This window comes from Dipteris shenzhenensis, chromosome 7 (genome assembly GCF_047967505.1).
Source record: "Dipteris shenzhenensis isolate YYH24624 ecotype China chromosome 7, Dip_SZ_1.0, whole genome shotgun sequence".
NCBI lineage: Eukaryota > Viridiplantae > Streptophyta > Polypodiopsida > Gleicheniales > Dipteridaceae > Dipteris > Dipteris shenzhenensis.
In genome coordinates this window covers 56,529,069-56,549,510 of record NC_141602.1, presented here as the reverse complement: position 1 = coordinate 56,549,510, position 20,442 = coordinate 56,529,069, and the positions used below count along the sequence as shown (strand labels likewise).

Sequence of the window (20,442 nt, the reverse complement as noted above, 5' to 3'; positions counted from 1 at the left end):
AGTGTCCATCCATAGATCATGTGTTAAAGACCTCAATGCAAGCTAGGTGTGTTTGCAGCCCAAGAAGCGTAGGGTGCTTACAACTAAAATCATCCCAACTATTGGAGGGACTTACTATTCGCATATTGTTGCCATAAGTCCTCCCAAAGATAAATATAGTGATGGAAATAACAAAGATTAATCTATATCCATAAAAGTGTATGAAAAGGACCATAAGTGATATTGTTCCTATAACAAAACAAAGTATAACACTATACATGCATTTGCTGGGTGTTTTAAGCATATGGAGAGTAATCTACCATGGTTAAATGCAGCTAATAAGGGAATGAGATAATTAGGGGAACAAGCATGCCATAATAGATAATTGATGATGCCCATATCTGTTGATCCTTTTGCCATTAAATTTTTTTTCCAATCCATGATTCTCTGCTACTTTGTATATATAATGAAATGACCATAGAGAGTTGGAGTAGATATACAACAGTTATAGATGGTACATGATGGCAAAATAAAATTATAGGATGAGAAATAAGATGATTGGTGTCCAAATAAAGAATAGTAGGAGCCCTTGACGAGGATCCTTGAGCTTTAAATGTAGGGAACTGAAAAAGAATATCTCCATCATAGTCACCATAAGGTACATGACCATAATTAGACAATCATAAAACTAGACAAACCTACATGGTGCCTTACTAAATTAATATGGATTAGTTGCATATCTCCAAGTCTTGGAGCTTAGGTAACTTCAAATATCCATATCACATCTTGTCCAAAATATTATCATTACTAGGCAAATAAGTGGTGCCCAATGGAAGCTCATTATGAGGGCCAAATAAGTGATTCCCAATGCCCTATGGAAGCTCATCATGAGAGACACGTAAGTGGTGCCCACTGGAAACTCACTATGAGGGTCAATGCCCTCGTGAATGTACAAAGTTGGAAACAATCTCATGCAGCAAGTTGAGAACATGATCTACTTGATTCTTGGAGGAGGCATGTTAAATTTGATATGCCTTCCATGTGAGACAGTGAATAAGGGAATGCTCATGGTAATTTCTATGAGCATGCTCTTCCTTATATGTTATTTGGTCCATGAATGCTTCCAATACTTCCCAAGTGGGTATATAAGGGTTCAAAGCCCCTTCTTCATAGACTTGAGGGTCCATTCTCTATTGAAGGGTCCTTGTTGAACTTTTGAAACACAAATTTGCTACAAAGTTGAACCATGTTATCTAGTTTTTAAAAATTTAACATCATGCTCAAGGGAGAGGTGGGCTTCCTTTGATCCCATTATGCATAATGTGTTTGCTTTTCCCAAAGTTGAAAATTCCAAGGGAAAGTACTCCCTGGAATGAGATAGAAGCTAAAGTATTGGCCCTTCACATGCAAAGATGAAATGAGGGAAGTTCCCCATGGATGGGGGTTTCCTACAAAGCTATCATTCCTTTGTTCACCCATACAAGGAAATCCTCCATCATTGGATGAAGCTTCACATGAAACCAATGATAAAGTGAAGGAAAAGATCCATCCCTTACTTTATTTGCATAAAATGCGGTGGATCCATTCCATCAAAGGGTGGGGAATCTATTTGGACAACTTGAAGATGTGTTGTCAAAGCACTACACACCCATCTTTGAAAGGTTTTTAAAGGAAACTTGCTTCCTTCTTTAGCTCACTTACTTTGAGTTGGTTCTTTATAGAGTATGCATTGCAAAATGTAGCCTAAGATTCTTCAAATTTGAGATAAGGACTACAAAAAAAGGGGAGTAATTTTGGTCTACAATAAGAAAGAAAAGGCTACATGTAAAACAAATCCTTCTAAGTTAGGCTTTAATACCAATGATGCAGCCTTGATCTAACTGAGATCTCTAAAACATGGTCAAAACTCAACAATCCTAGGAATTTGTGAGGATAACAGCTCAAAAGAGGATTGAACTTAGCTAGAATAAGATGTCAAAATACCTTTTGAATACTTCCTAATGAAGCTTTTAGTCCTTATCTAGTCTCTTGTAGGTGAGTATGAATCCTCTCCATTAGTTGCCTCTATTTTTATTGGAGTTTGCAATTAAGATCTTATTGAAGCATATGGTGTGGCAAAATGGGTAATTAAGGAGGAAGCCATATGATGGCTTAAGGGGAGAGAAGATCAATATCCTCGGATCCATTTTGGGGTATTGGGTTTGCCCAATGATGGCTAGGTGGTGGGATTGGGATCCCACATGCAACCCACTCACACGTGTCACCCTCTGTTTCTATATGGTATTAGAACAAGTTTTGATCCTACATAGAAGATGGAAAGAGTGATCCTAGCCAATGAGGATACGAAAGAGAAGATTGCAAATCGTGCACCTCGAGTTACAATGGAGTTGCCACACCCATAGATTGTAAACCCATACTTAAGACAACATGTATGGCCAAGGGTTGAATGGGAATCGTGTTGCGAGACTATTGCAAACCACGGAGTGCATGCATGTCAATTGTGGTGCTTGCTAGCTAGGCAGAGCACAAGGAAGTTGTGTAGACAGGCACAAGGTAGAAGGCCAAAAACCCAATACAGACTAGATTGCATAGTAATGATGCATGGAGAGCACATACACAAGCAAATGGACTTAATACATAGAAGTGGTACATGTGAATCACACTACAACAAGGGAGCAACGACATAATGCATAGTAGAGATTGATGTGAGCAATGCAATAGTGATAACATACAATAGGGCATGATGTGGCGGGCATACTGGACAAGATGCAAACAACAGACACAGATGAGACATGGATAGCAAATATGAAGACCAATAAAGTTGATAGCATAGAGAATAGTAGGAGCTTCCATGCTAATGCCAATGTTTCTTGTGTGACTTATGTTATTTGAATTGGATGTATTATATATTTTGAGGTTTGCATATCAAGCATCAATTGGTGTGATGACTCATCTTTAGAATGTTACTAAAACAAATGGTGGCTTGAGTAGAGATGATGTGGGAGAGGAGACCACGCACGAAGGGATAAGGAGACACCAGAAGTGGTGGAGCAAAAGCTACTTCATCTTATTCCTCTATCATATATATATGAGTATATACGGGCCCTGTACAAGTGCGTGGGCACACTGCCCTTTACCCCAACAACCTCCCACTTGAAGGCAATGTGCCTTGTAGGGAGTATAGTACACGTACAATACAATCAGCCATAGGCTGAAAAACAAGATGACAAGACCATCATCCTATGCCCATCGGCAGTCTACAATGTGCAAAGTGCATGGAGGATAAGCTACTAGTAGACATCGGGTCTGCAGGATAGAAAATGACAAGATGTAGAGGCCTGTCAACCAAGATCTCATGCCAGATCTCACTAGGAGAGTGAACTCTCACCACCACGTGCTCTTGTGCTAAGTCCTTAGCACCCGAACTATCACTGTGCAAAGAAGATGTCTTTGTCCCACCTGTGACCATAAGCACCTGCCCTACAGTAGACCTCTGCTAGTCTACCCAACCTGCATCACTTGCATGCTGCTCCTGGCAGCATAAGGACCTGGAACTCATATGCATGGCAATCTACACCCTGTACACCATCCTGTACTTGCAAGTAGACTGACTTCGAGAGTGATGACTGAATGATAGAGCGTGCTTGCTCATCCATGTCATCCCAATTACTCTGTTTAATGCTATTAGGCTTGACACCTTTGCATTGAATGGGCTTATGCCACCTCTTCTGCACTAACACATCATAAATCTGCTCTTTCCAATACTAAAAGTTCGATCCATCCAACCTCTCAATATCAAAGAGGGCACTACCGGCTATAGATGCCATATCTTTGTTACAATATCTAACAGCCAAAGAGCAGTATAGTGCAATAGGCAACCCAAATGACCAAAAAATATAGTGCTATCTAGACCAATCAGGTCTCCAAATAAACTAGCTGATCCAAGGCTCAAAAGCACTCAGCCATAAAGAGGCATAAATAAGAATATATGCAGCCCAGTAACCTGCCAATGCTTGGCAATCCAAGTAAGCAATGCACTGAACCGAATGAGCAATGCATGTTCAACCAATGGCAGTGGGAGCCCAGCTCAGCTATCTATAAACATCAGTGTGGCATCCATCAATGCAAATCCATATTCAAGTAAATCCCAATCACGACTGACTTGCATAGAACACCAAAACTAGATGGTGAATGAAATGATCATTCAATCAGAATGACTACTGCCAAGTGACATCATGAGAAATACTTTGGGCATACATCAAGTATCTTGCAAGTCAATGAGCACAAACCAGCTCAAACAGGTATCCACTGTCATGCATAAAAGCATACCAAATGCTTGTCATAAATCTGGCCAAGTGTCCCGTGCAAAGGTCTCAATGCATACACCAAAATGTGTGCAACCCTTTGGCATCAAAATCAAGCATTCACCACTTGCCAAATGTGCCAAAGTGACTTGCCAAATGCCAATAATACCCTTGGACTGAAGTGAGTTCCCAATTCACTGTTGTGCAAGAGAAATTCCTACAACAATACCTCACATCCACTTTGGGCAAGATAACCCACTGTCCTTATCTTTGAATAGCGATATCTTTTCACCAAAAGATTGGATGCCAAAGCTGTAAACAGCAAAGTTATAGCTTGTAGAAAGATCTACAACTTGTCCGTTGACCTCAAGAGCCAAATCCTAATGGATTCTCAGATATTCTCACTTGAAAACAGCTTCCTGCACATTGGTCATAAATAGACAGTAGACTGCAACTTTTTGTGGTTTTGCAGAGGATGTAACTCCTACAGCATATACCGGATCAACTTGCTTTCAAAAGAAAAGTTGTAGTCTGTTCTGCAAACTAGAACTTTCTAGTTTGGCACAAAGTGCAATTCCATACCACGAAAGAGATATTCAGTCCTGAAAATGATTGTTTTGTCATAAAAACAGCAATTGTTACAGCAGCTTCCTTGTATGCTTACTGCCCTTTACAGCACTCATCTGCTCCAACAAAACAGCCCCAAAAATAGCCTCAACATATGCCAATTGTAATGCAATAGCGTCACCTCTTTCGAGTCTAGAGCCAGCTCAAGTGATGGGGATATCAAGCCAAATAGTTCTAGCGACAACTAGCCACGGCCAACTACAAGTACCTACCGCATCTTCAACGAAGTGACGGCCAAATCTGTAGTCTCCAACAATAGAGATCCTTCACAGCAACTCACAGGCACAAACAGCCACCTAGCCAACTAAGCGGCTTCCTTCAACGTAGCCATCTCCAGAGTGGCCAATCATCACCGAGCTCCAGTGAGCTAGCTCTAAATCCTTAGCAATGGTTTTAGCCACTCTTTGATGCTTCTCCAACTCCATGTCCAGATCCATGAGCACGACTTTGGGGATGTAGCGCCTGCCACTGGCTATGACAGATGGCCGCTTAATGGACTATTGCGCCTTCAACTATCAGCCCTCCATCATCGACATCTCCTTGCACAGACCGTGAGGCACATGAACGAGAATAGCAGCAACAACGAAGTAGCTACCAAATGGGGCTCCTTAGTGAAGGCCTGTCTACATCCAGTCTTCCCATCTACTCCAACTCCAGCCTCTCTCACCAGCATTGCCTCAAGGCTCATTATCGTAGCCTCCTTTGTCGTCATTGTTGAAGCTCCACACATTGGCAAAACTACAAGCTCCTTGTAGCTCACCTCCACCAATACTTAACGAATCATGAGCTTCTGACAACTTCATGATAGAAATGCTTCTCTAGAAGGATTGAAGAGCCAGTTGTGCACATCCCAAAACACTTCTAGCAAAACTCCATCCACAAAAATTGTCTAATTTCCTCTGAAGTTCCACGCTAATCTCTTCACTTGCATAGCTACTTGCCTGTCTATCCTGCTGGCCACATACAGTTCCTTGTTGGGCGCATTTGTCTAGCATTCGATCACTATATCGTGTGCAATTCCTGACTCATCAAATTGTGCTTACGTGCAAAAATACTTCTTCCCAAACATATGCTCCCTTGAAGGAATCCGGTTGCTTCTACCCCCCTTCGAAAGCTGCAAAACTCTATGGAAAGCTCTCCATGAGATGACATGCCAATGGTTCTAGCAAACATCAAACAAAGAGTCTCTTCTGACTTCTCTCGGATCGGAGCACCACAAAGCTCAGTGTTGCCTAGAAGCAAACCTCCACCATTGTGAAACCTTGCTCTGATACCAGTTGTAGGAGAGGAGAGCATGCACAAAGGGATGAGGAGACACCAGAAGTGGTGGAGCAAAAGCTACTCCAGCTTATTCCTCTATCATATATATATGAGTATATACGGGCCCTGTACAAGTGGGTGGGCACACTGCCCTTTACCCACCAACAGATGATGAGTTGGATATAAACGATTGGATTTGGTGAAGATAATTTGGATTGAGCAAAGTATTAAATGGTAAATAAGGCCATGGACCAATATTGTAATTAATAATGTAAATCAAGCCATGGTCTAATTAATAACTAGAGCAATGAGGGATCTACCTTTCCCAGGTGATACAAGAACAACAAACTTTCCTCCAACATGAACACACGTGCAAAGATAGAGCATGAGGGAGAATAGGGTTCAAACCATCACATTGTTGGAGGGACAAAAGAAGCCAACTAGTATTGTCATAGTACAAGGCACCACCCAAAACTAGACAAGGGGGAAAACATCATAGCTACAAGTTGAATGATCATCCAAAAACTTGCACGAACAACCGAGATAAGCCCTCCAAGAAACCCTTTCCAATGTGTTGATAGGAGTGGCGGTTCTTCAAAAGGGGAGAAGAAGATGCTTTACAAAAACAATGATGGGCAAGGACAGCCAAGGAAAAAGCTAAGAAGGGTAGATCAAAAAACACTTGCAGTTTTTTTGCCAAAAAGGGGAGATATGATCCACAATTGCAAGTTTGTTCCCTTAGTTGGATTATCAACAAAATGGGGTAGTTTTTCTTTTATGTCTATAAATATTTCACTTTAGGTGTTCACATGCCTAGCCATGCACTTTTGAGACAAATTTTGATACACATTGCTCATAAGATGATGATAGAAACGAAGATGCAATGCAAGAATTCCAAGGTTTGGTTATGATGGAAGTTGGCTATGTAGGTGAGCAACCCTTAGCTTTGATGGGGGCCATGCAACAATATATAGGACACAATAAAAGTGGCACCAAATGCAAATTTGGGTTTCAAACAAAAAGTCAAAAAAGCATAAACACGCATCATGCAATATCTCCAAATAAAATTGGCACCTCACATGAATATAAAGGCAAGTTGTGCCATCTCCCCACATACAAAAATTGGGCAAACATGTAGTTGTGGCTGACAAGTACCCCAATACATTATATATCGGAGCAGTCGACCACCTTCACATTCATTGGCTTGCAATTATGGTTGACACTTACCCTGATACATTATATATTGGAGTAGCCAAACCACAATGTACAGTCTAACCCTCAACCTCTTTCTCTCATGAATCAATTCTGGTCCAGCTTATCCCATCACGCTAGGTGTAGGAGCTATGGACTATTCTTGCAAGTCTTTTATGATTGAGGATGAGAACATCTTGGAATCCCCAAAGTTGGATGAGATCAAGTTCTTTTGACTCTCATTCTTAAAGATGATGCTCACCTTTGTTTGCTTCGCTAGTCCTTTAGTGGTGGAGATTACCTCTCTTGAATCTAAAGAAAGACCACTTTGAGGAGAACATCCCATGACTATAAGATATTTTATAATTAGTTAAATTTATGGATTGACTTGTTCTTGAGTTGTAACACTTACCTTAATTCTCACTTGTGTGTGAGAATGATGCTTTGCATTGCATTAATTCGTAGTGTGTCTTGGCTAATGTAACGATTACAAAACTTATTTTCTCTTTACATGGAATTGCATACTTCTCAAGGGTTCTTGGATGTGACCTCCAGCTTGAAGAGTTTGTTGATGTCTTGTTTGAGTTCTTGGAATATATTGATGGGCTAGGCTGGAGGAATGACCAAATTCAAACCCCAACTTCCTCTCTACCCTCATAGCCATCGAATAAGCTTGAAAGGAAGAAACAACCAGTTGCACCATCATTAACAAAAATGGAATATAGAAGCTTCACCAATGCTACATGTGAAGCAATATGGTTAGAAATCCTTTAGTAAAACTCAAAATACTTTGAGAACCTGCTGTGCTTTACTTAGATAACATGATTAATATTACTAACAAAGAATCCACTTTTTCATGCTAGGATGAATCAAATCGATTTGGAATACCATTTCATTTGAGAAATAGTACAAATTGAATACATAGATCTAAGTCCATTGTCCCACATAAAAACAAATTGCCAACATCTACCAAAGCAACTTATACTCAAGAAGTTGGCATACTTGAATGAACATCTTGGCATTTACATGAATTGATAACAACCTAATATTGGGGTTAGTGGTTAGGTTTTGCAACCCGTCATACATTTTCAAAATTTCAGATTTACTTTCCTAAAGAAGACAAACAAAAGATGTAGCACAAAGGGGATGTTGAGACATTCTTGACTGCATTATAAAGTGCATGGTTTAAAGAACCCAAAAAGGAGCGTATGCAAGTGATAAGCCTGATGAGTTTGCATCTTTCTTAATGTAGTCATTGGTTGTGGGTCTCTTGGGTTGTCTCCTCTCATGTGGGTTAACAAACTAACTCTCACTATTAACTGAGTTAAGCAATAACCTAAACAAAGTGTGTTGATTTCTTTCTACTTCTTCTTGTTCAAAGAAGGCTTTTATTGACCCTTGATGCCATTAGTTCTTTAAATGAAATGGATAGTGTTGTGTCGTTTGGGAAATCAAACATGTCATTTTTATAGAGTTAATATGTTGCTATCTATTCTTTTACTATAGCAATGTGCTCTGCTAAACAATGGTGTCAAGCTATATGATTGATTTGCAAGTTGTAGCAAGCAAACACCATTAAAATGAGTAGATCGTAAGTATGGGATTTGGCTTTTCTAGCTTTTTGAAAACATTATTGAAATTGGAAAGAAATGAAACTGTAACACGATATCAATCCATCTAAAACGCAAGGAAACGCATGCCATCTTTCCATTTGCATTGGCATGTGTTTATAATAGATTCTATGAAAATTTCTAATTCGAGTTACCTATGAAGAGAAGTATCTTTGAATCTTTCAATTGGGGGGACATATTGGCTCTCCACCTTATTCCTCCATTAGTGTGCCTTCCAATCTTCCTATTTCAAAGGCCCTTAATCTCAATAAAATTGTTCCATGCATGTAACTTGATCTAAGGCTGAACCTAATTGTTTTAAATGGAGAAACTCCATTGATTTCTTTGTGGAAAGGTGAAGATAGCCCAATTAAGGTAAGACAAAAAAGGTAACTTCAAGTTTTCATGGAGAGGAGCTAGAGACAACTTTTACCCACTAGGCTACATGAGATGTTGTGAATAATTGAGCTTTAAATTTTTGACCCTCATAAATAAGAGCGACGGTGTCTTCCCTTATACATAAAGGGATGTCCTCCCCCTCCCCCCGCCCCCTTCTCTCCTTTTCTACTAATCAATAAAATTTTGAAATGTTTAATATTGTTAAGTGCCAAATTCATAGCATACCATGCATTTCTAGTGCACGTGCTTTATAATGAGAACCTGAATGGAGATGGAAAGTGGTAGAGGGCAACATCAAGTTTCATATTATTGTGATTTACTCAAGAATCTAAAATAGTGTGTTCTCAAAGATTGTAGTTAAGGAAAAGTGGTACTGTTTGGTATTCATTTACTTAGGAATAAAAAGAATCCCGTTCACTCACGGTCTATTGTTGGTTAATTTCTTCAATGATGTAATTGAGCATTTTATGATGTTAAGACACGATTGGTCTCAAGTTTAAGGAAATACATGTAATAATCCATAAAAGCATAAAATTTTGTCCAATGAGGTCAACCAATAGCTTTCCAGCTTCTGTTATCATTGCTACTGTGCGCAAGATGAGGATTGATTTTTCAAACCAGTGGACCCTTGTGTGGGTGATGAGAGTGAGCAAGTGGGTGATGAAGACGGGCAGCACTAGCCACCTCTCGAGCGTAAACAAAAGGATAAAGCTTCCACATGTGTGGAGTTAGGATAATGCTGTGAGAGGTGGGAAAAAAAAGGAGGAAACCCTAATATCTGGAGCGTCCACGCGGCGAGATCTGAAGGGTGAGATCCAACGGCAAAGGGGAGGTGGAGCTATTGTGGGAAGGGAGGCACTGGGGTTGGTTCCCTTAAATCTTTCCATTTGCATCTAATCGCATCGCATCGCCTCGCCAGTTTTGCGTCCAAATCGATCTTCATGCTGCAATCTACCCGGCAAGAATCATTTCAAGTTCCCCTCATCCCCCCTACAGATTGCCACAGTCCCCTTTCGAGCTGCTTATCGGAGCTATTTTGCTCCTAGGAGCTCATTATCGTAGCGATTCGGCCCCAATTCACGTAAGAGATCGTCAGAGTTTCCGTTTGAGTCCCCTCTCGGCTTCATTGCTTGCTCCTGGCGTCCCTTTGTAACTCTGCGTCGCTGATTCGATTTGCAGGAGTTGATTCTTTTGGCTTGCAGCTGGATTAATCCCACCCCTTCGCATGGGTGCTCCGGAGGACCAGCTCGAGACTTTGCGTCTCTCTTTGGTTGCTCAGCAGGCAGCTATCGAGAAGCAGGGGGGCCTTGTGCGATCTCTCAAGGCTTCTAAGGCTGACCCTGCTGACATTGAGGAGGCTGTGAAGCTCCTCCAGGACTTGAAACTACAGCTTCAGGATGTTTCCAAGGAGTATTCCGCCAAGGCTGGCGTGGGGAATGGAGTTGGCAGTGCGGAATCGTTTCGCAAGGATGTAAACAACACATTGGAGAGACGCCTTTTCATCCTCCCTTCTTTTGGGATTTATGGGGGTGTCACGGGGTTGTACGATTACGGTCCTCCTGGCTGCGCGGTCAAAGCAAATGTGCTGGCCTTCTGGCGCCAGGTCTTTCCTCCGTCTTCTTTGTGTGAGCGACTGGTGTTTTGCCCATTTCTGCACCCTTAATGCTATGAATGTGCCGTGATGAAATCGAGTTTTGCAAATGGATTGTCTGCAGCATTTCGTTTTGGAGGAGGGTATGCTGGAAGTGGATTGCCCTTGCGTCACTCCCTATGTGGTTCTTAAGGCTTCTGGGCACGTGGATAAATTTACCGATTTAATGGTGAAGGATGAGACGGGTCAGTTCTATAGAGCAGACCATCTTCTCAAAGAATATTGTAAGGAAAATCTGGAGAAAGATTTATTGATGCCACCAGAGAAGCGGGAGGAGTTGAAGCATGTGCTTGCAGTTCTTGACGAGTTGGATGCAGAACAACTGGGTGCAAAGTTAAAACAATACGGCATCACTGCTCCTGGCACGAAGAAACCCTTATCCGACCCTTATCCCTTCAATCTTATGTTTGCAACATCAATTGGCCCAACAGGCAATCTTCAGGGGTAAGTCTTTCACACGTGACACCTCTTGCGACAAAGAACCTTTTGGCGTAGGCAACGCAAGCCATTTGAATGTGTTGAAATATTACTGTATGCTCTTGCCAAGCGTGCATGTATAATTCTTTCTATTTTAAGTGGGACGTTGCCCTATTAGCTAGATTGCAATAATTCTTTCTATCTTAAGTGGTGCGTTGCCCTATCTGCTAGATTGGAGAGACTCAAATGAAATCATTTAGTGTTCACAAGCAGTTGTAGCTTGAATGAAGAGATTTTGGACTACTTTTTGATTATCCTTCTCCTTTAGTGCTAGCGTTTGTCATGGCTGAGTCTGCCCTTCACCTTTGGAGTGTTGACAGAAACTCAGTACGAAGACTTTGTATATATGGATGCACAAGTATATGTGGGTGTGTGGATTTGTATGTGTGAGAGCATATGTTTATACTACAGGTCTACACCCACTGTTGGGCGTTGATGACATCAGTGGGATATCATAGTAGCTAGTCTTTGCTATGCTTGATGGAGTTTATGGTTTTCAACCTTATGAGTGACTATCTTGAGATTGAAACTGCACTATGTTGTGTTTTTAGAGGATGAATTTGGGCATGTTTATGGATTCATCTAGATATATGCTCTTGCAAAGGGTGCCTGACGCTTATCTAGCAAGTTGTTGTAGCCGGCTATTTTAAATGGATTCACAATGCATTCTTACGGTTCCTTCAATAAACTGAAGGAACGCGCATTGGCGTCCCATGTCTACTTGGGACAGCCGTTGCTTTTGCAGTCTTTGCTTTGGGGGTGCATGCAATGGCCACGGCAACCTAGTAGAGGACTCATACCACGAGTGTTATAAAAGAGTGGAGAATATGAGTTGAGAGTCAGGAGGTGAATAAGAAACCAAAGCTCGACATTGTAGTATCTCTTGGATGAGCTACAAAGATCTCTTGAGTCTGCGTCTGTCGAGTTATCTCGTGTTACGGAGAGTGTGGTCTCCTCGACCTCTGTACCTGGTGGTCGAGTGACTCCTTGTCTTGGGCGATAGCCTTTGGGGATAGTACTCACAATCCCCTAGTGGCTTGATGAAGGTCTTAAGCTTGTTGATGTATAGGCCATACAGCGTTGGTGATAATGGACACTCGTGTTTCACCTGGATAGTGCTCATCGCCTTTGTCCACCCTATAGAATTTTAAACTTTGCCTGAGAATATCTCGTAAAGTGCCATGACTTCCTTGCCCGTACTCCGGATCCTCGAAACGCCTAATGAGGCGAGCTCTTGGCACTATGCTATAAGTCTTGCACATATCCACAAAGCAGTAGTAACTTTTGTTTCGCCTTAGCAATGGCACGACTGAGTGCGAATGCGATTTAGAGTTGCATGATCAATTTGAAAGCTTGCTCCGAGTCCTTGGATCTCTGTAAAGTGGCTATTGTATGTGTCGAGCATTGATGCATAGATCTTAGACTCGACATGCCTAATCATAATGGTCTTGTAGTTTATTAGGCTAATGGGATTGTCTGCCTTGGTAGTGATAGTGTTAAGGGTCTAGGAGTGAGGGAAACTCGTGCAAATCGCCCTTGCTAAGATCAGGGCCATAGTACATAGTCCTTTGTAATTGTTGATTTGTTCGAGCTTCAAGGCTGCTTGTTTGACAACCATCAAAAATGAAAATTGTGCAATAGTGGGACGGGGAGGTCAAGTGTGGCTGGTCAAGGATTGTCATACAATGTGCGTTCATACAATGCGCGTGCGTAAGAGTGCTTGAGTGTGGTGTCTATGAGAGGAGAGAGTGCTAGTCTCAAAGAAGAGAGGTCAAGCGATGATACTTGCATATCGTCTCTGCCTCACTTGCAAGGTGATGCTTAGTCTTGAATCTAAGTTGACAACGTAGAGGCTCACACTCTTCATTGTACTAGCTATTGCAGGATACTTAGCCAAGAGGTGGGGGACGAGTGGGACAGGCGGTGTGAGAAAGTGTGCAAGGTGCAGGAGGTGTAACCAATGATGTTCGTCTCCCAACGTGATGGTTGTAACCCCATTGGGAAGATCTATAAGGGCAATTAATATATGTGCACGAAAGAGACATGCAATAACATGTTTGCGTAACCAAGACTATATAACTTGTTGTGTTTTTAGAGGATTAGTTTGGGAATGTTCCTGGATTCATCTAGGTATATTTGCGTAACCAAGTCTATGTAACTTGTGGAGACCACATTTGCTAAGGTCATAAACCTTTCGTTGAACTTTCAGTTGCACTTTTGCAAAGCTCACCTAAATTTGTAGTCATTTGGGACAAACTAACTGGCAGCCCTCAAATTTGGTTAATTGAAAAACATCCACTTGAATGATTAAAAGGACAAACTTCTTGGTGGATGAAGTCTAGATTCAAGAAGTTTTTAGTACTTGATATAAATTTCAAATCCAAACTCTAATAAGCACTTAAAAGGATCCTTTAGTTGCATTCTTGTCTTGAATCGCAGGCAGGCGCTTTGAAAACCATTGTAGCCTCCAAGAAACCAAGGAATCACATCACCTCATGTGTAAAAGAAATTGCCACATACTCTAGACACTTTGAGTGACAAGTATATGGATTAACTTTGGTGAGGGAGATTAGGATTTTGACGTGTCCTTATTGTTGGCTAGGGCAAGCAAATGGAAGCTAAAAAATGAGTGGGGAAGGAGAAAAACGAGCTGTTGTAATGAAAATGCTGCTACAATGAATGGAGGCTCAAGAGAGAGCTAATATGACAAAACCCCACGGCCAAATTTCTGAATTGGACTAAATGTCCTAACTGGTACATGTACTAACTGTACCAACTGACCTAACTGATTGTAATTAGGCCTACAAGGCACATACCAAGGAATGAGTGGCACCTATGGATAGCCCATAGAAAGGCCTACAAACCCCCTTCCATGGTATGGGCTGAAGTATCCTGGACATGGCTCAAGAAACTTGAATATCTAATGTCATGGTTGCAAAAATATGACCTCCCTTATGAGGCTTGGACAGGTCATAAGCCCCGGATTTCTCACATGAGGACGTTTGGGTGCTTGGCATATGCCCATGTGCCTTCTCACACCCGTACCAAGTTGGATGATAAAGCTGTCAAATGAATTTTTATTGGGTATAGCTCAGAGAGCAAGTGCTACAAGCTCTACCAGCCCCGCACGGGCAAGTGTTTTGTCAATAGGGATGTTGTATCTGATGAATCATCCACTATTCCTTTGCTGGACTGTCAAAAACATGGACTGTCAAAAACAGTCCGTTGTTGATGCCCAAGATCTCTTTGACAGCTCGATGCCTTTGTTTCCGTTTGATGCTCATGATGATGTCACATTTGAGGTTGCTCCTCCATCTTTTGGTCATTTGCAGCCACATGTGCAGCATGATATTCAGCCCCATTTACAGCTCTGATACCCATTTTTCTCTTCTTACCTCCATTTTTGAGCTTCCATTGCTTGCGATAGCCTACAGTACCTCATAGACCACCTTATAGGTTAAGAATGGCTAACGAGAGACTGAGACCAATCGGAGGACAAAAAAGGGTGCAACTAGGAAAATGCAATGAAGATGGGGCATTGGTAGTAGAAGGCAAGAGGCCCATGTACTTACAGGTAACGGAAGAGGCATCCAAAGTTATGCTTGCAGATATGTATGCGATATGAGCCATAGTGGCCAAGGTTGAACAGCCAGGATGACCATAACTTTAGTGAAATAGCCTGAATGCATCCCAGTGTACAATCAGTGTGCTTTTGATTGTAGGCTGATTGATTTTAGTGCCTCATGCCATATGACACCAATGAAGGCTTTATTTAGTCACTTAAACAGTCTTGAACATAATTATGGAATGGAGACAAAATTGACAATAAGGGGACTTGGTGACATTCCCATATGTATGGTATATAGGGTCTTGGTGACATTCCCATATGTATGGTATATAGGGGCGTGAGATATATCGCTAGTGCCTTTATATATGCTTCTGATTTATGAATTTAGTACTTGTTGTGCCAAGGGATTGTTCTCCAAACATCAGGGTCATGACTAACCCATTCAAGCTTCTTTGAAGCTTACTGCCCATGAGCATGGCTAACTGGTTATTGTCCACTTTCTGACAGCCATTATCAGTTTGTCTTTAAGAATGTTCCCTTTCACTAAAGGGGTTGTTGAATCCCCCCTAGTCCATCATCAGTGTGAACAATTGATTGTGGAAGTGTCACAATCTGTCCTGCACTGTTGGTCTCAAATAGATCCTTCAAGATTGTGTAGGCTTCATGTGTGCCCACCGCTAGCTATATGTGAAAGCACCGAATCTGTATAGCTCTGATGACCATTTAGAGTGCTTTGTTAGAGAGAGAATAGTTTATGAAGAGCCTTGTTCAGAGAGAGAGAGAGAGAGAGAGAGAGAGAGAGAGAGAGAGAGAGAGAGAGAGAGACTTGTTTTTGAAGAGGCTTGTTCTATCAAGAATTGTAATTTGTAAGATTGAATATATTCTAGTCTTATCGAATATATTCTAGTCTCATCAAATATATTCTAGTCTTATCAAAAGGTGTGCTTGTGCGTGCACGCGCGTGTGTGTATAGGTTTTTTTAATATAGCAAAAGTTCTTAAATCTTTGCTCTGTTCTCCAGCTATTTGCGGCCAGAGACTGCACAGGGTATTTTTGTCAACTTCAAGGATTTGTACTATTACAATGGCAACAAGTTGCCATTTGCTGCAGCTCAGATAGGTCAAGCATTTAGAAATGAGGTAGGGGTTACTCGCATCATAAGATGTTGGGTATGGTGATTCATGCAGTTCATTCAACACAAGGCATCTATTCAGTCCATTTCTTTCTCTGCTCACAATGCGTTCACAGTGCAGATTGCTCCTCGGCAAGGGCTGTTGAGGGTGAGAGAGTTTACACTAGCTGAAATTGAGCATTTTGTTAATCCTGATGATAAGTCACACCCCAAGTTTGGAGAAGTTGCAGAACTGGAGTTCCTTTTGTTCCCCAGAGAACAGCAAATGCTGGTTCAGCAGCCTGTTCTGACACGCCTTGGAGATGCTGTTGCTAAAGTAAGGGTTGAGAAAGTTGTTATTTCTGTTGTCGTGGTTCTTTATCAAGCTTTCCTCTGTGTTTTCTTTGTTCAGCAAGCTTGATTCTTTCATACCTGTCTTTTAGAAGTTTAAAGGTCTAAATTTTTGGCAGGGGGTGATCAATAATGAGACTCTTGGCTATTTCATTGGGAGGACATACTTGTTTCTTACCACTCTTGGTATTGACAAGGAGAGGCTCCGGTTTAGGCAGCATCTAAAGAATGAGATGGCACATTATGCAACCGACTGCTGGGATGCTGAAATTGAATGCTCACATGGGTGGATTGAATGTGTGGGGCTAGCTGACAGGTCTGCGTATGACTTGAAGGCACACACAGTAAGCTTCCTTTTTCATCGTCCATTTTTTCTCTTTTCTTATTTATGGTTTACTTCATAATGGATTACATATCTGGATCTTCTGCAATCAGGAACATAGCAAGGTTCCGCTAGTGGCTCAGGAGACGTTTTCAGAGCCAAGAGAAGTTGAGGTAGCAGGCTGTTTGTCTTTACTTTGATATTGTAGCCTATGATAAGTGTCCAAGGAAAATCATGCTGGATTTAGACCATTACTGATTCAGCAAACTACTTGCAGAAACTTAAAGTTTCCCTAAACAAGGCAGACATCGGCAAGTCTTTTAAAAGGAATACCAAAAATGTTGAAGAGGCATTGGAGGTACTCTCTCTATTCTCATGAAGTCAGTAAATGACATTTCTGTTTGTCTAGAGGTTAAGCAATTGATTTTGTCTATGAAATTCGTGGCTGCTTTGGACCTAGGCGATGACTGATGAGGAGGCTCTGGAGATGAAGGCTAAGCTTGATTCTGAGGATCAAGTCTCATTTAGGGTGTGTACACTTGACAAAGATGTGACTATCACAAAAAGCATGATCTCTATATCCAAGATTGTAGAGAAATTGCACACAAGGACTTTCACCCCTTCAGTTATTGAACCTTCATTTGGCATCGGTCGGATAATATATTGCTTATATGAGCATAGCTTTTACACCAGGCCAAGCAAGGCAGGGGATGAGCTATGTAGAGTTTTCCGTTTTTCACCTTTAGTTGCCCCGATCAAGTGCACTGTTTTCCCCTTAGTGCAAAACAAATTGTTTGAAGCAACAGCATTGCAGATATCAAAGTATCTAACTAAGGCTGGGCTTTCTCATAAAATAGATACCACTGGAACCTCCATTGGTAAGAGATATGCCAGAACAGATGAACTAGGTGTACCTTTCGCCATCACAGTTGACTCTGATACTACTGTGACAGTAAGAGAGAGAGACTCAAAAGGTCAAGTTCGGGTTCCTGTTCAGGATGTGGCAGCTGTTGTCGGAGAGGTGTGTGACAGGCTGCTCTCATGGAATGATGTGGAGTCCAGGTATCCTGTAGTGCAGAATACACTGTAATGGGTTCCGTTCTTACCGGAGCAACTAAACAAGATCAGGTGGTCATTACATTTAGGGTTTTGTCACTAGAGTCAGTGGTTTCCGAATATATTTCTCACACCCTTGTTATGTTTTCCCTGCCTATAGCCTGTATATTTTGTCCTAAAGTAATCCCCTTGCTAGGTTACTGGACGCTACTCTCTTTTCACTTAATGTGTGTTCCACTGCAGCACAAGTTTCTCTTCACTTAATGTGAATTCTATCATAGCTAGAATTTATTACATATCAATTATACATTGGTGTTGCTTGCACTTCAATGTGCAAGTAGAAAAGCATTGTTCGGAAGATTTGCTGCTGCATGCAGGTTGATAATGAAAGGATTTATGGTACAGATTTGTAAGGACAATTAAAAGAAGATAACCAAGAAGCAGAACACACTCAAATAGGGAAAGATCATAGGTACAGTTTATTCTGATGCATTTTTAAAAATGCCCCCTGATTCTTTAGGCCTCCATGAAAGTAGGTTTTCTTTTCTCAGGACTGTTTTACTTGCTCTAAGGTAGGCCGATAAGCTGCTATAGACTTTTCATCCGCTCAAACTCCGATGTTTTCAAGCTCTTTACAAGTTTTAACCTCCCTTCTCAGCCCCAGCTAGATATGGTAGTAGGTTAGGTTTGGTCTAAGCTTTGTTAGCTTAATATGTAAGTTATTCTCTCTTCTCCCCTCCCTCCCTCTTCAAGAGCATTGCAAGGCAAATACTTGACGAATCTCCACATCTTTCTTCAAAAAATGCTCATACTCTATTGAGCCGAGTTGTCTGCTGGATTTATTGACTTGTAATGCAACTTCCTCTACCCATTTTGTACAATAATTGGTCGCAACCAAACTATGTATGTTGATGTGGTAAACGTTCCAAGGGCTTGATTGGGCCTATGAAGTCTAATCCCCATTTTGAAAATGGATTAAGGTGTAGCATTGGTGGATGTAGCAGGTAGCATCTTGTCTACCTAAGTTGGTCTCCCATCTATTTGACCTATAGACATTGCTTGGTAAAATCATAAGCGCATTTAAGGACCACCACAAGCTTGCTTGCATGATTTTCTTTCCTATAATTTCTCCTTAAAAAATGACCTCGAGACATTAGTTAATGTGGCTTCATCAAAGTTGCATTCTTGTGGACATGTTTTGATCACCTAATCAATTCCCCTTTTATAATAAAGCACCCAAAATCAATAGAACGAATTTGCTTCTACCTTTGATCTTGGAAAGCTTAAAGGAAATAAGACATTACTAAATATAAATAGCATCTTTTTATACCATTAATTAGAGTTAAGTGGATGAAATTAAAAAATAGAAGCATCTTTTTAGGTGCCAATCCTAATTTCAACTTGCTTAAGTAATATGCAACAGTATGTATTTTGTATAAGAATGGATTATTCATTATAATACATTAAAGCTTGATGGTCCACATGAGGAATGCCTTGTTTCCTAACAAGAATGCATAAACTTACCAGAATATATGATGCTTAGCGCTTCTCCTTGCACTACTAAGTAATTTTGAAAAGACCAAACTATGCTTCTCCTTGCACTACTAAGTAATTTTGAAAAGACCAAACTATGCTTCTCTTTTTGCTATTGACTAATTTTATTATTCCCTTGTCATGACTCTATTATGCTTCTCTTTCTGCTATTGCCCTTGTCATGAGTCTACTAGATAATAAACAGGTCTATACCAATCCTTGATGTTGTCTTGTATCAACACCGTTCCTATGGCCACTTGTAAGGCATCTACAAAGATATGAAACGGAAATCCCTAGTTTAGGGATTGCAAGATAGGAGCAACGACCAACATTTCCTACCATAGTTTGAATGCCAGCTACGTTTTAGTTCAAACAAAAGCAACTCCCTTTCTTGGTTAAGTTTGTTAATGATTCACATATATCAAATAGTACCTATATAAGATGACAATTGGTTATGCTTCCCCATTGAGTTGGTCACTGAGCATGGGGGTCACTTTTTGAACGCAATGATCCATCAAATTACTCAGAGGCACATGATAATTTATAGGAAGGCAGTGGTCTACTTGTAGGCGATTGGCCAGGTAGAGCCTGCAAATAAGTCTCTACAAAGGATTTTGATGGAGATAGTAAGTGCAAGTCGGACGAATTGCGACCAACAATTGCATGATGCTCTTTGGACCTTCCATATGGCTTACAAGCAGCATTTGGTCAAAATCCATTTTCTTTAAATGTATGGCTTGGAGGCCTCTTAGAGGTTGTGGTTCTAATGGAATTTGTGGTGCCCAGTCTTTGAGTTTAGGGAGAGTGATTGCATTGAGAGAAATCAAGAGAGCGTTAGCTTCACCAATTGGACTTAGAGGAGAAAATTTTGCATTGTATACATATAACTAAAGTGGTTTAATAATGAAAATGCAAGGTTTGGGTGGGCAAGAATACCAAGTTCTAGATGTTTGATCTTGGCAATGTAGCCCTAGCATTTAGTTTTAGTTCACACATGGGAACA

The 20,442-nt window shown here is 41.0% G+C and overlaps 1 protein-coding gene across 2 annotated transcripts; it reads left to right on the top strand.

Annotated features, from left to right (window-relative positions):
* The first annotated feature begins 10,238 nt into the window (after window positions 1-10,238).
* LOC147900545 (glycine--tRNA ligase, mitochondrial 1-like) lies at window positions 10,239-18,594 on the top strand. 2 transcript variants are annotated; one of them, XM_087376722.1, is made up of 10 exons: window positions 10,239-10,451; window positions 10,550-10,973; window positions 11,086-11,465; window positions 16,088-16,205; window positions 16,320-16,514; window positions 16,648-16,872; window positions 16,964-17,023; window positions 17,128-17,208; window positions 17,311-17,964; window positions 18,469-18,594. In XM_087376722.1, exons 2-9 carry the CDS (start codon window positions 10,596-10,598, stop codon window positions 17,938-17,940), a joined length of 2,067 nt encoding a protein of 688 aa, XP_087232848.1. In that variant the 5' UTR covers window positions 10,239-10,451; window positions 10,550-10,595; the 3' UTR covers window positions 17,941-17,964; window positions 18,469-18,594. The 2 variants fall into 2 exon arrangements, with proteins under 2 accessions (XP_087232848.1, XP_087232847.1); XM_087376721.1 differs by lacking the exon at window positions 18,469-18,594 and having other exon boundaries at window positions 17,311-18,165.
* The last annotated feature ends 1,848 nt before the right edge of the window (window positions 18,595-20,442 follow it).